Here is a 12,379-nt window from a genome sequence, read left to right on the forward strand (position 1 = left end):
TGATAGTGGGCAAGGTGTGCTATGATCTGCTGTGATATCATCCCAGCATGTGATAGTGGGCCAGGTGTGCTATGATCTGCTGTGATATCATCCCAGCATGTGATAGTGGGCCAGGTGTGCTATGATCTGCTGTGATATCATCCCAGCATGTGATAGTGGGCCAGGTGTGTTATGATCTGCTGTGATATCATCCCAGCATGTGATAGTGGACCAGGTGTGCTATGATCTGCTGTGATATCATCCCACCATGTGATAGTGGGCCAGGTGTGCTATGATCTGCTGTGATATCATCCCAGCATGTGATAGTGGGCCAGGTGTGCTATGATCTGCTGTGATATCATCCCAGCATGTGATAGTGGGCCAGGTGTGCTATGATCTGCTGTGATATCATCCCACCATGTGATAGTGGGCCAGGTGTGCTACGATCTGCTGTGATATCATCCCAGCATGTGATAGTTAGTGGACCAGGTGTGCTATGATCTGCTGTGATATCATCCCAGCATGTGATAGTGGACCAGGTGTGCTATGATCTGCTGTGATATCATCCCAGCATGTGATAGTGGACCAGGTGTGCTATGATCTGCTGTGATATCATCCCACCATGTGATAGTGGGCCAGGTGTGCTATGATCTGCTGTGATATCATCCCACCATGTGATAGTGGGCCAGGTGTGCTATGATCTGCTGTGATATCATCCCACCATGTGATAGTGGACCAGGTGTGCTATGATCTGCTGTGATATCATCCCACCATGTGATAGTGGACCAGGTGTGCTATGATCTGCTGTGATATCATCCCACCATGTGATAGTGGGCCAGGTGTGCTACGATCTGCTGTGATATCATCCCAGCATGTGATAGTGGGCCAGGTGTGCTACGATCTGCTGTGATATCATCCCAGCATGTGATAGTGGGCCAGGTGTGCTATGATCTGCTGTGATATCATCCCAGCATGTGATAGTGGGCCAGGTGTGCTATGATCTGCTGTGATATCATCCCACCATGTGATAGTGGGCCAGGTGTGCTACGATCTGCTGTGATATCATCCCAGCATGTGATAGTGGGCCAGGTGTGCTACGATCTGCTGTGATATCATCCCAGCATGTGATAGTGGGCCAGGTGTGCTATGATCTGCTGTGATATCATCCCAGCATGTGATAGTGGGCCAGGTGTGCTATGGTCTGCTGTGATATCATCCCACCATGTGATAGTGGGCCAGGTGTGCTATGATCTGCTGTGATATCATCCCACCATGTGATAGTGGGCCAGGTGTGCTATGATCTGCTGTGATATCATCCCAGCATGTGATAGTGGACCAGGTGTGCTCTGATCTGCTGTGATATCATCCCAGCATGTGATAGTGGGCCAGGTGTGCTAAGATCTGCTGTGATATCATCCCAGCATGTGATAGTGGACCAGGTGTGCTATGATCTGCTGTGATATCATCCCAGCATGTGATAGTGGGCCAGGTGTGCTATGATCTGCTGTGATATCATCCCAGCATGTGATAGTGGGCCAGGTGTGCTATGATTTGCTGTGATATCATCCCAGCATGTGATAGTGGGCCAGGTGTGCTATGATCTGCTGTGATATCATCCCAGCATGTGATAGTGGACCAGGTGTGCTATGATCTGCTGTGATATCATCCCAGCATGTGATAGTGGACCAGGTGTGCTACGATCTGCTGTGATATCATCCCAGCATGTGATAGTGGGCCAGGTGTGCTATGATCTGCCGTGATATCATCCCACCATGTGATAGTGGACCAGGTGTGCTACGATCTGCTGTGATATCATCCCACCATGTGATAGTGGGCCAGGTGTGCTACGATCTGCTGTGATATCATCCCACCATGTGATAGTGGGCCAGGTGTGCTATGATCTGCTGTGATATCATCCCAGCATGTGATAGTGGGCCAGGTGTGCTATGATCTGCTGTGATATCATCCCAGCATGTGATAGTGGGCCAGGTGTGCTATGATCTGCTGTGATATCATCCCAGCATGTGATAGTGGGCCAGGTGTGCTATGATCTGCTGTGATATCATCCCAGCATGTGATAGTGGACCAGGTGTGCTATGATCTGCTGTGATATCATCCCAGCTTGTGATAGTGGGCCAGGTGTGCTATGATCTGCTGTGATATCATCCCAGCATGTGATAGTGGGCCAGGTGTTCTATGATCTTCTGTGATATCATCCCAGCATGTGATAGTGGACCAGGTGTGCTATGATCTGCTGTGATATCATCCCAGCATGTGATAGTGGGCCAGGTGTGCTATGATCTGCTGTGATATCATCCCAGCATGTGATAGTGGGCCAGGTGTTCTATGATCTGCTGTGATATCATCCCAGCATGTGATAGTGGGCCAGGTGTGCTATGATCTGCTGTGATATCATCCCAGCTTGTGATAGTGGGCCAGGTGTGCTATGATCTGCTGTGATATCATCCCAGCATGTGATAGTGGGCCAGGTGTGCTATGATCTGCTGTGATATCATCCCAGCATGTGATAGTGGGCCAGGTGTGCTATGATCTGCTGTGATATCATGTCCTTTGTCTCCTCAGAGGACATCTCCCTCAGCTTCTCCGTATCCAACCGACACATCCAGGAGAACGTGGTGAGTACACACACACACACACACACACACACACACACACACACACACACACAAGTGAGGAGGTTGTCTCCAAGGTGAGCACCTGCTCTATTATTGGGATTACTCACTCAGCCCGAGCGTTGCCATGGCGACGGCGGCTAATTATGCGGCGCAGGCTATAATAATAACACTAATAATAATCATACTAATATTGTGCTTCTCTCCTCCTATGTTAGCCTGTCACTCACACACACACACACACACACACACACACACACACACACACACACACACACACACACACACACACACACACACATTAAGATATATCACATTATATTACATTGTTGTACTACACACCACATTTCCACGGTGCATAAGTCCATCTGGGTGTTGTTGATAAATGCCCGTGGCTTCGCATGGCAGAGTTTCAACTCGCACTTACAGACGTGGCGACACATTACATTATATTATGTTGTATTACATTGTATTTTATTGTGTTATATTATACTATAATACATATTTTTGATACAATAAATCACATGACATTACATTGAATTATATTATATTGTAAAATACATTAGATTATATTCTGTTACATTACATTATATTGGTTATATTGCTTTTTTATTAAGTTATAATATATTTTATTATATTACATTACTTTTCTTCATATTATATTGTAGTATATTTAATCGTATTATATCATGTAATACATTATAGTATATTTTATTTTAAAGTAATGTTATACCATATTAAATTATATTATTATATTTTATAATACTATATTATATTACATTATATTAAATTTAATAGTATTATATAATATCATATTTAATATAAAATACATTACAATACATTATTTTTCATTGTAAATTAATATATTATACCATATTAAACTATATTATTATATTTTATAATATTTTAATATATTACATTATATCATATTTAATCGTATTATGTTATACAATACATTAAAATATATTATATTCTAAATAAATATATTATACCATATTAAATGATGGCATTATATTTATAATAGCACACTGTATTGCAATATATTATATTATATTTAATAGTATTATATAAAATTGTATTTAATCGTATTGTATTATATAATAAATGACAATACATTCTTTTTTTAATTAATATATTATACCATATTAAATTAGATTATTATATTTTATAATATTACATCATATTACATTACATTATATTTAATAGGGGGTCGCTGGAATCGTATTATATTATATATTACATTACAAAATATTACATTTTATTTTAAATTAATATATGTTACCATTTGAAATAATATTGTTCTATTTTATAATATTATTTTGTATTTAATAGTATTATATTATGTTGTATAAAATTATTATAATTGGATTATATTATATTACAATTTAATATACTATAGTATATTATTTTATATTATATTATATTATATTATTTTATATTTAATTGTTTCATATTATATTATAATTGAATATATTATATTTAATAGTATTATTTTACATTATATTGTAATATTTGTAATATTATATTATAATAATCTATAATATTATATTCTATAATATCATATAACATTACATTATATTATATTTAATTGTATACCATATTATAATTTAATATACTATATTTGATAGTATATTATATTATTTTGTATTATATTATATTTAATATTATTATGTTATATAATATTAAATTATATTCAATCGTATTATATTATGTTGTACTTTAATATTTTATATTTGATAGTATATTATTGTACATTATAATATATTTATTAGTATTATATTTTATTATAATATACTATATTATATTATTGCATATTAAATAGTACTATCTTATATTACATTGTATTATAATATATTTAATAATATTATCCATCCATCTATCTTCTTCCGCTAATCCGAGGTCGGGTCGCGGGGGCAGCAGCCCAAGCAGGGATTATATTACAATTTATTAAATACTATTATATTATATGACATGATATTATTGTGTGTTTCTTTCAGGACATCAATTCGGTCTATCAGATCTTCCCAGACGAGGTCCTAGGATCAGGACAGTTTGGGATTGTCTACGGAGGTAAAACTAATAATTCATCATCTTTTCACTATATTGTATTACCTGTGTGTGTGTGTGTGTGTGTGTGTGTGTGTGTGTGTGTGTGTGTGTGTGTGTGTGTGCAGGGAAGCACAGGAAGTCGAGCCGTGACGTGGCCATAAAGATCATAGACAAACTTCGCTTCCCCACCAAACAAGAGAGTCAGCTGCGTAACGAGGTGGCCATCTTGCAGGTACACCCTCCTGCTCACCTGTGTGGGCGGGGCTTACGGACAAATAACTAAACACAACCCCTACATAGTGTCCTACCATGGAGTCCTATATAGTGTCCTACATATTGTCCCACATGGAGTCCTATATAGTGTCCTACATAGTGTCCTACCTTAGTGTACTACATAATGTCCTACATAGTGTCCTATATGGAGTCCTACCCTAATGTCCTACATATTGTCCTACATGGAGTCCTACATAGTGTCCTACATATTGTCCTACATGGAGTCCCACCTTAGTGTCCTACACATTGTCCTACATAATGTCCTACATAGTGTCCTATATGGAGTCCTACCCTAGTGTCCTACATAGTGTCCTACATATTGTCCTACATGGAGTCCTACCCTAGTGTCCTACATAGTGTCCTACATATTGTCCTACATGGAGTCCTACATAGTGTCCTACCTTAGTGTCCTACACATTGTCCTACATAATGTCCTACATAGTGTCCTATATAGAGTCCTACCCTAGTGTCCTACATAGTGTCCTTCATATTGTCCTACATGGAGTCCTACATAGTGTCCTACATATTGTCCTACATGGAGTCCTACATAGTGTCCTACCTTAGTGTCCTACACATTGTCCTACATAGTGTCCTATATGGAGTCCTACATAGTGTCCTACATAGTGTCCGACATGAAGTCCTAACCATAGTGTCCTACATAGTTTCCTACATAGTTTCCTACATGGAGTCCAAACCATAGTGTCCTACATAGTGCCGTACATAGTGTCTTACATGGTGTCTTACCCTAGTGTCCTACATTGTGTCCTACAAGGAGTCCTACACCGTGTCCTACATGGAATCTTACTTTGTGTCCTAAATGGAGTCCTACATAGTGTCCTACTTAGTGACCTACCTTAGTGTCCTACACATTGTCCTACATAGTGTCCTACCTTAGCGTCCTACACATTGTCCAACATAGTGTCCTATATGGAGTCCTACCCTAGTGTCCTACATAGTGTCCTTCATATTGTCCTACATGGAGACCCACATAGTGTCCTACCCTAGTGTCCTACATATTGTCCTACATAGTGTCCTACATGGAGTCCTACATAGTGTCCTACATAGTGTCCGACATGAAGTCCTAACCATAGTGTCCTACATAGTTTCCTACATAGTTTCCTACATGGAGTCCAAACCATAGTGTCCAACATAGTGTCTTACATGGTGTCTTACCCTAGTGTCCTACATTGTGTCCTACAAGGAGTCCTACATCGTGTCCTACATGGAATCTTACTTTGTGTCCTACATGGAGTCCTACATAGTGTCCAACTTAGTGACCTTCATTGAGTCCTACATAGTGTCCTACCCTAGTGTCCTACATAGTGCCCTACGCTGTGCCTTACATAGTGTCCTACATAGTATCCTACATAGTGTACTCCTACATAGTGTCCTACATGGAGTCCTAGGTAGTGTCCTACATAGTTTTACTACATGGAGTCCTACATAGTGTCCTACATAGTGTCGTACATGGAGTCCTACATAGTGTCCTACATAGTGCCTTACATAGTAGCCTACATAATGTCCTATCCTAATGGCCTACATAGTGTCCTCCATGGGGTCCTACATAGTGTCCTACATAGTGCCTTACATAGTAGCCTACATAATGTCCTATCCTAATGGCCTACATAGTGTCCTCCATGGGGTCCTACATAGTGTCCTACCATTGTGTCCTACATAGTGCCTTACATAGTAGCCTACATAATGTCCTATCCTTATGGCCTACACAGTGTCCTACATAGTGTCTTACATAACATTCCTACAATGTCCTAGGCAGTGTCCTACATAAGATTTGTACATAGTGTCCTAGAGAGTGTCATACATAAGATTCCTACATAATGTCCTACATAATGTCCTACATAAGAATCCTACATAGTGTCCTAGAGAGTGTCATGCAAAAGAGTCCTACCTAAGTTCCTACACAAGAGTCCGAAAGGTCATACATTGTGTTCTACATAGGGTCCTACATAGCGTCCTAGGTACTTCCTTTTTAATGTGGTACGTGTGGTGGTGCTTAAGTGTCCTACATAGTGTCCTACATAGTGCCATACATGGGGTCCTACCTGGGGTTGTACTTGCCGTCCTACATGGGGTCCTACATGGGGTCCTACGTGGGGTTGTACTCGCCGTCCTACATAGTTTCCTACATAGTGTCATACAGTGTCATACATGGGGTCCTACGTGGGGTTGTACTCGCCATCCTACATAGTTTCCTACATAGTTGTCTACATAGTGTCATACAGTGTCATACATGGGGTCCTACGTGGGGTTGTACTCGCCATCCTACATAGTTTCCTACATTTTGTCCTACAGTGTCATACAGGGGGTCCTACGTGGGGTTGTACTCGCCGTCCTACATAGTGTCCTACATTGGGTCCTACATGGGGTCCTATATAGTGTCCTACATAGTGTCATACATGGGGCCCTACTTGGGGTTGTACTTGCCGTCCTACATAGTGTCCTACATTGGGTCCTCCATGGGGTCCTACATAGTGTCATGTATAGTGTCATAAATGGGGTTGTACTCGCCGTCCTACATAGTGTCCTACATTGGGTCCTACATGGGGTTGTACTTGCCGTCTTGCATTGTGTACTACATTGGGTCCTACATGGGGTTGTACTTGCCATCTTGCATTGTGTACTACATTGGGTCCTACATGGGGTTGTACTTGCCGTCCTACATAGCGTCACAGAGAGTTCCTTTATAGTCTTGTATACTTAAGTGTCGTTTTTATTGTCCTACATAGTGTCCTACATAGTGTCCTACATGGGGTCCTACATAGTGTCGTACTTGCCGTCCTACATGGGGTCCTATATAGGGTCTGGCATGGCATCCTAAAAAGTGCCTTTTTATTGTTGTAGGAAGGGTCGTGCTTAAGTGTCCTACGGAGTGTCCTACATAATGTCCTAAGTGGGGTCCTATATGGGGTCCTACATAGTGTCGTACTTGCTGTCCTACACAAGGTCTTACATAATGTCCTACATAGGGTCCTACATAGTGTCCTGCATAGGGTCCTACATACGGTACTACACAGGGTCCTATATGGGGTCCTAAATAGTGTCATACTTGCCGTCCTACATGGGGTCCTACATAGGGTCCTATATAGGGTCCTACATGGGGTCCTACGTGGGGTCCTACGTGGGGTCATACATAGTGTCGTACTTGCTTTCCTACATGGGTCCCTACATTGGGTCCTACATAGTGTCCTACATAGGGTACTATACAAGGTCCTACATTGGGTCCTACATAGTGTCATACTTGCCGACCGACATAGGGTCCTTCATAGGGTCGTACATGGGGTCCTACATAGTGTCCTACATAGGGTCCTACACGGGTTCCTACATGGGGTCCTACTTAGTGTCATACTTGCCGTCCTACATGGGGTCCTACTTGGGGTCCTACATAGTATCATATTTGCCGTCCTACATAGGGTCCTACATGGGCTCCTACATAGGGTACTATACAGGGTCCTACATAGTGTCGTACTTGCCGACCAACATGGAGTCCTGCATAGGGTCCTTTATGGGGTCCTACATGGGGACCTACATAGTGTCATACTTTCCGTCCTACATGGGGTTCTACATAGGGTCCTTCATAGGGTCGTACATGGGGTCCTACATAGGGTCCTACACGGGGTCCTACATAGTGTCATACTTGCCGTCCTACATGGGGTCCTACTTGGGGTCCTACATAGTATCATACTTGCCGTTCTACATAGGGTCCTACATGGGGTCCTACATGGAGTCCTACATAGTATCATACTTGCCGTCCTACATAGGGTCCTACATGGGGTCCTATATAGGGTCCTACATAGTGTCGTACTTGCTTTCCTACATGGGTCTCTACACGGGGTCCTATATAGGGTCCTACATAGTGTCGTACTTGCCGTCCTACATAAGGTCCTACATGGGGTCCTATGTCAAACCAGATTAAGTGAGTGTAGACCCGGACCAGAGGACTTTGCTGGCTAAATAAAGGATGCCCCAAACAAACATGAAGGACTCTTCAAAGTCCTCAGGTAGGATCCTGACTTCCTGTGGTTCCAGAACCTGCACCACCCGGGCGTGGTCAACCTGGAATGTATGTTTGAGACGCCCGAGCGGGTCTTCGTGGTCATGGAGAAGCTCCACGGAGACATGCTGGAGATGATCCTGTCCAGCGAGAAAGGCCGACTCCCCGAGCGCATCACCAAGTTCTTGGTGACTCAGGTGACCCGAACTAAACCACGCCCGGTCAGACCAGAAGCTAGCGGACCGGGGTATGACACGTGTGTGTGTGCTGATCAGATCCTGGTGGCTCTGCGTCACCTCCACTTCAAGAACATCGTCCACTGCGACCTCAAACCCGAAAATGTCTTGCTGGCGTCTGCGGACCCACTCCCACAGGTGAGGGGGCACCACCCAACATGGCCGCCGGGGAACATGATCTTCTTGTTGGCTTTTGAAGGTGAAGCTCTGCGACTTCGGATTCGCTCGCATCATCGGCGAGAAGTCCTTCCGCCGCTCGGTGGTCGGCACGCCGGCTTACCTGGCGCCCGAGGTCCTCAGGAACAAAGGCTACAACCGCTCGCTGGACATGTGGTCGGTGGGCGTCATCGTCTACGTCAGGTGAGTGACACCATGCGATGGTGCGGTCATGTGGTCGGTGGGCGTCATCGTCTACGTCAGGTGAGGGACACCCTGCGATGGTGTGATCATGCGGCCGGTGGGCGTCATCATCTACGTCAGGTGAGGGACACCATGCGATGGTGTGGTCATGTGGTCGGTGGGCGTCATCGTCTACGTCAGGTGAGGGACACCCTGCGATGGTGTGGTCATGTGGTCGGTGGGCGTCATCGTCTACGTCAGGTGAGTGACACCATGCGACGGTGTGGTCATGTGGTCGGTGGGCGTCATCGTCTACGTCAGGTGAGTGACACCCTGCGATGGTGTGGTCATGTGGTCGGTGGGCGTCATCGTCTACGTCAGGTGAGGGACACCATGTGATGGTGTGATCATGTGGTCGGTGGGCGTCATCGTCTACGTCAGGTGAGTGACACCCTGTGATGGTGTGGTCATGCGGCCGGTGGGCGTCATCGTCTACGTCAGGTGAGGGACACCCTGCGGTGGTGTGGTCATGTGGACGGTGGGCGTCATCGTCTACATCAGGTGAGGGACACCCTGAGATGGTGTGGTCATGTGTTCGGTGGGCGTCATCGTCTACGTCAGGTGAGTGACACCCTGTGATGGTGTGGTCATGTGGTCGGTGGGCGTCATCGTCTACGTCAGGTGAGTGACACCATGCGATGGTGCGGTCATGTGGTCGGTGGGCGTCATCGTCTACGTCAGGTGAGGGACACCCTGCGATGGTGTGGTCATGTGGTCGGTGGGCGTCATCGTCTACGTCAGGTGAGTGACACCATGCGATGGTGCGGTCATGTGGTCGGTGGGCGTCATCGTCTACGTCAGGTGAGGGACACCATGCGATGGTGCGGTCATGTGGTCGGTGGGCGTCATCGTCTACGTCAGGTGAGTGACACCCTGCGATGGTGTGGTCATGTGGTCGGTGGGCGTCATAGTCTACGTCAGGTGAGGGACACCATGTGATGGTGTGGTCATGTGGTCGGTGGGCGTCATCGTCTACGTCAGGTGAGGGACACCATGCGATGGTGTGGTCATGTGCTCGGTGGGCGTCATCGTCTACGTCAGGTGAGTGACACCATGCGATGGTGCGGTCATGTGGTCGGTGGGCGTCATTGTCTACGTCAGGTGAGGGACACCATGCGATGGTGCGGTCATGTGGTCGGTGGGCGTCATCGTCTACGTCAGGTGAGTGACACCCTGCGATGGTGTGGTCATGTGGTCGGTGGGCGTCATAGTCTACGTCAGGTGAGGGACACCATGTGATGGTGTGGTCATGTGGTCAGTGGGCGTCATCGTCTACGTCAGGTGAGTGACACCCTGCGATGGTGTGGTCATGTGGTCGGTGGGCGTCATCGTCTACGTCAGGTGAGTGACACCCGGTGATGGTGTGGTCATGTGGTCGGTGGGCGTCATCGTCTACGTCAGGTGAGTGACACCATGCGATGGTGTGGTCATGCGGCCGGTGGGCGTCATCGTCTACGTCAGGTGAGTGACACCCTGCGATGGTGTGGTCATGTGGTCGGTGGGCGTCATCGTCTACGTCAGGTGAGGGACACCATGTGATGGTGTGGTCGGTGGGCGTCATCGTCTACGTCAGGTGAGGGACACTCTGTGATGGTGACGGACGGCCGTATGTCGCAGCCTCAGCGGGACCTTCCCCTTTAACGAAGACGAGGACATCAACGACCAGATCCAGAACGCCGCCTTCATGTACCCGCCACACCCCTGGAAGAAGGTCTCCCAGGAAGGTGCGTTGATGAGTGTCCTATATATTTCTGTACCTAGTGTCCTGCATAGTATTCTACATGGTGTCCTAAATGGAGCCATCCATAGTGTCCTAGTCCAAGTCCTACACAGCTGAACTTTTAGCGCCGAGGGGCAGAGCTCCTCGGTTGTTTGCCCGCCGCTCAAGAAGCCGAGGGCAGGATGCTAACCAGCAGCTAGCTTGATTGGACTTCCTGTCGAGTGTGTGACATTTGGAGTCCAGGTGGCATGTTGTCCAATCAAAGTGACAAATGTCAGCTCCTTGGGAGGTTGCACTTTGCTCCCCCGCTGACTTTAACGAGCCACGTTCACATGCCGCCGTTAGCTTCCGAGCCAAGCGGCTACTTCCTTCCTGTGCGTGAGTGGCGACTCATGGCGGGCACGACTCATGGCGGGCACGACTCGGCGCGGCCAGGAGGGGCGGTCTCGTCCAGGAAACTTGGACGGGCGACGGTCCGCTCATTTGCCACTAGTGTCCCTAAAGGACAAAAATGTGGGTACGGTCAAATTGAAGCGGGGGTGCATCTAGGAGGTAGGGTCCCGTCCAGGAATTTTGGACGGGCAACAGCCTGCTTATTTGCCACAAGTGTCCCTAAAGGACAAAAATCTGGGTAAAGTCAAATTGAAGCGGGGGTACATCCAAAAGGTGCGGTCTGGTCGAGGGCACTTGGATGGGCGACAGCCAGCTCATTTGCCACTAGTGTCCCTAAAGGACAAAAATGTGGGCACGGTCCAATTGAAGTGGGGGTGCATCTAGGAGGTAGGGTTTGTCCAGGAATTATGGACGGCCCGCTCATTTGCCACTAGTGTCCCTAAAGGACAAAAATTTAGGCACAGTCCAATTGAAGTGGGGGTACATCTAGGAGGTAGGGTCTCGTCCAGGAATTTTGGATGGGCGACGGCCCGCTCATTTGCCACTAGTTGTCCCTAAAGGACAAAAATGTTTTCATGGTCCAATTGAAGTGGGGGTGCATGTAGGAGGTAGGGTTCGTCCAGGAATTTTGGACGGGCGACAGCCTGCTTATTTGCCACAAGTGTCCCTAAAGGACAAAAATCCGGGT

General features: G+C 45.9%; 1 protein-coding gene and 1 long non-coding RNA gene across 2 annotated transcripts in view; one reads left to right on the forward strand and one right to left on the reverse strand.

Moving 5' to 3' along the window:
- Nucleotides 1–12,379, forward strand: part of prkd1 (protein kinase D1) — a 64,895-nt gene that overhangs the window by 49,728 nt on the left and 2,788 nt on the right. Inside the window, exons 13-19 of the mRNA XM_061886006.1 lie at nucleotides 2,563–2,615; nucleotides 4,610–4,682; nucleotides 4,787–4,893; nucleotides 8,979–9,140; nucleotides 9,219–9,317; nucleotides 9,379–9,539; nucleotides 11,196–11,302. Of these exons, the coding sequence (XP_061741990.1) occupies nucleotides 2,563–2,615; nucleotides 4,610–4,682; nucleotides 4,787–4,893; nucleotides 8,979–9,140; nucleotides 9,219–9,317; nucleotides 9,379–9,539; nucleotides 11,196–11,302 (762 nt within the window). The remainder of the gene's footprint in view (nucleotides 1–2,562; nucleotides 2,616–4,609; nucleotides 4,683–4,786; nucleotides 4,894–8,978; nucleotides 9,141–9,218; nucleotides 9,318–9,378; nucleotides 9,540–11,195; nucleotides 11,303–12,379) is intronic.
- Nucleotides 1–12,379, reverse strand: part of LOC133542146 (uncharacterized) — a 61,598-nt gene that overhangs the window by 28,382 nt on the left and 20,837 nt on the right. The window lies entirely within an intron of this gene.

The sequence above is a fragment of the Nerophis ophidion genome, linkage group LG24 (genome assembly GCF_033978795.1).
Source record: "Nerophis ophidion isolate RoL-2023_Sa linkage group LG24, RoL_Noph_v1.0, whole genome shotgun sequence".
In the NCBI taxonomy this organism is placed as follows: domain Eukaryota; kingdom Metazoa; phylum Chordata; class Actinopteri; order Syngnathiformes; family Syngnathidae; genus Nerophis; species Nerophis ophidion.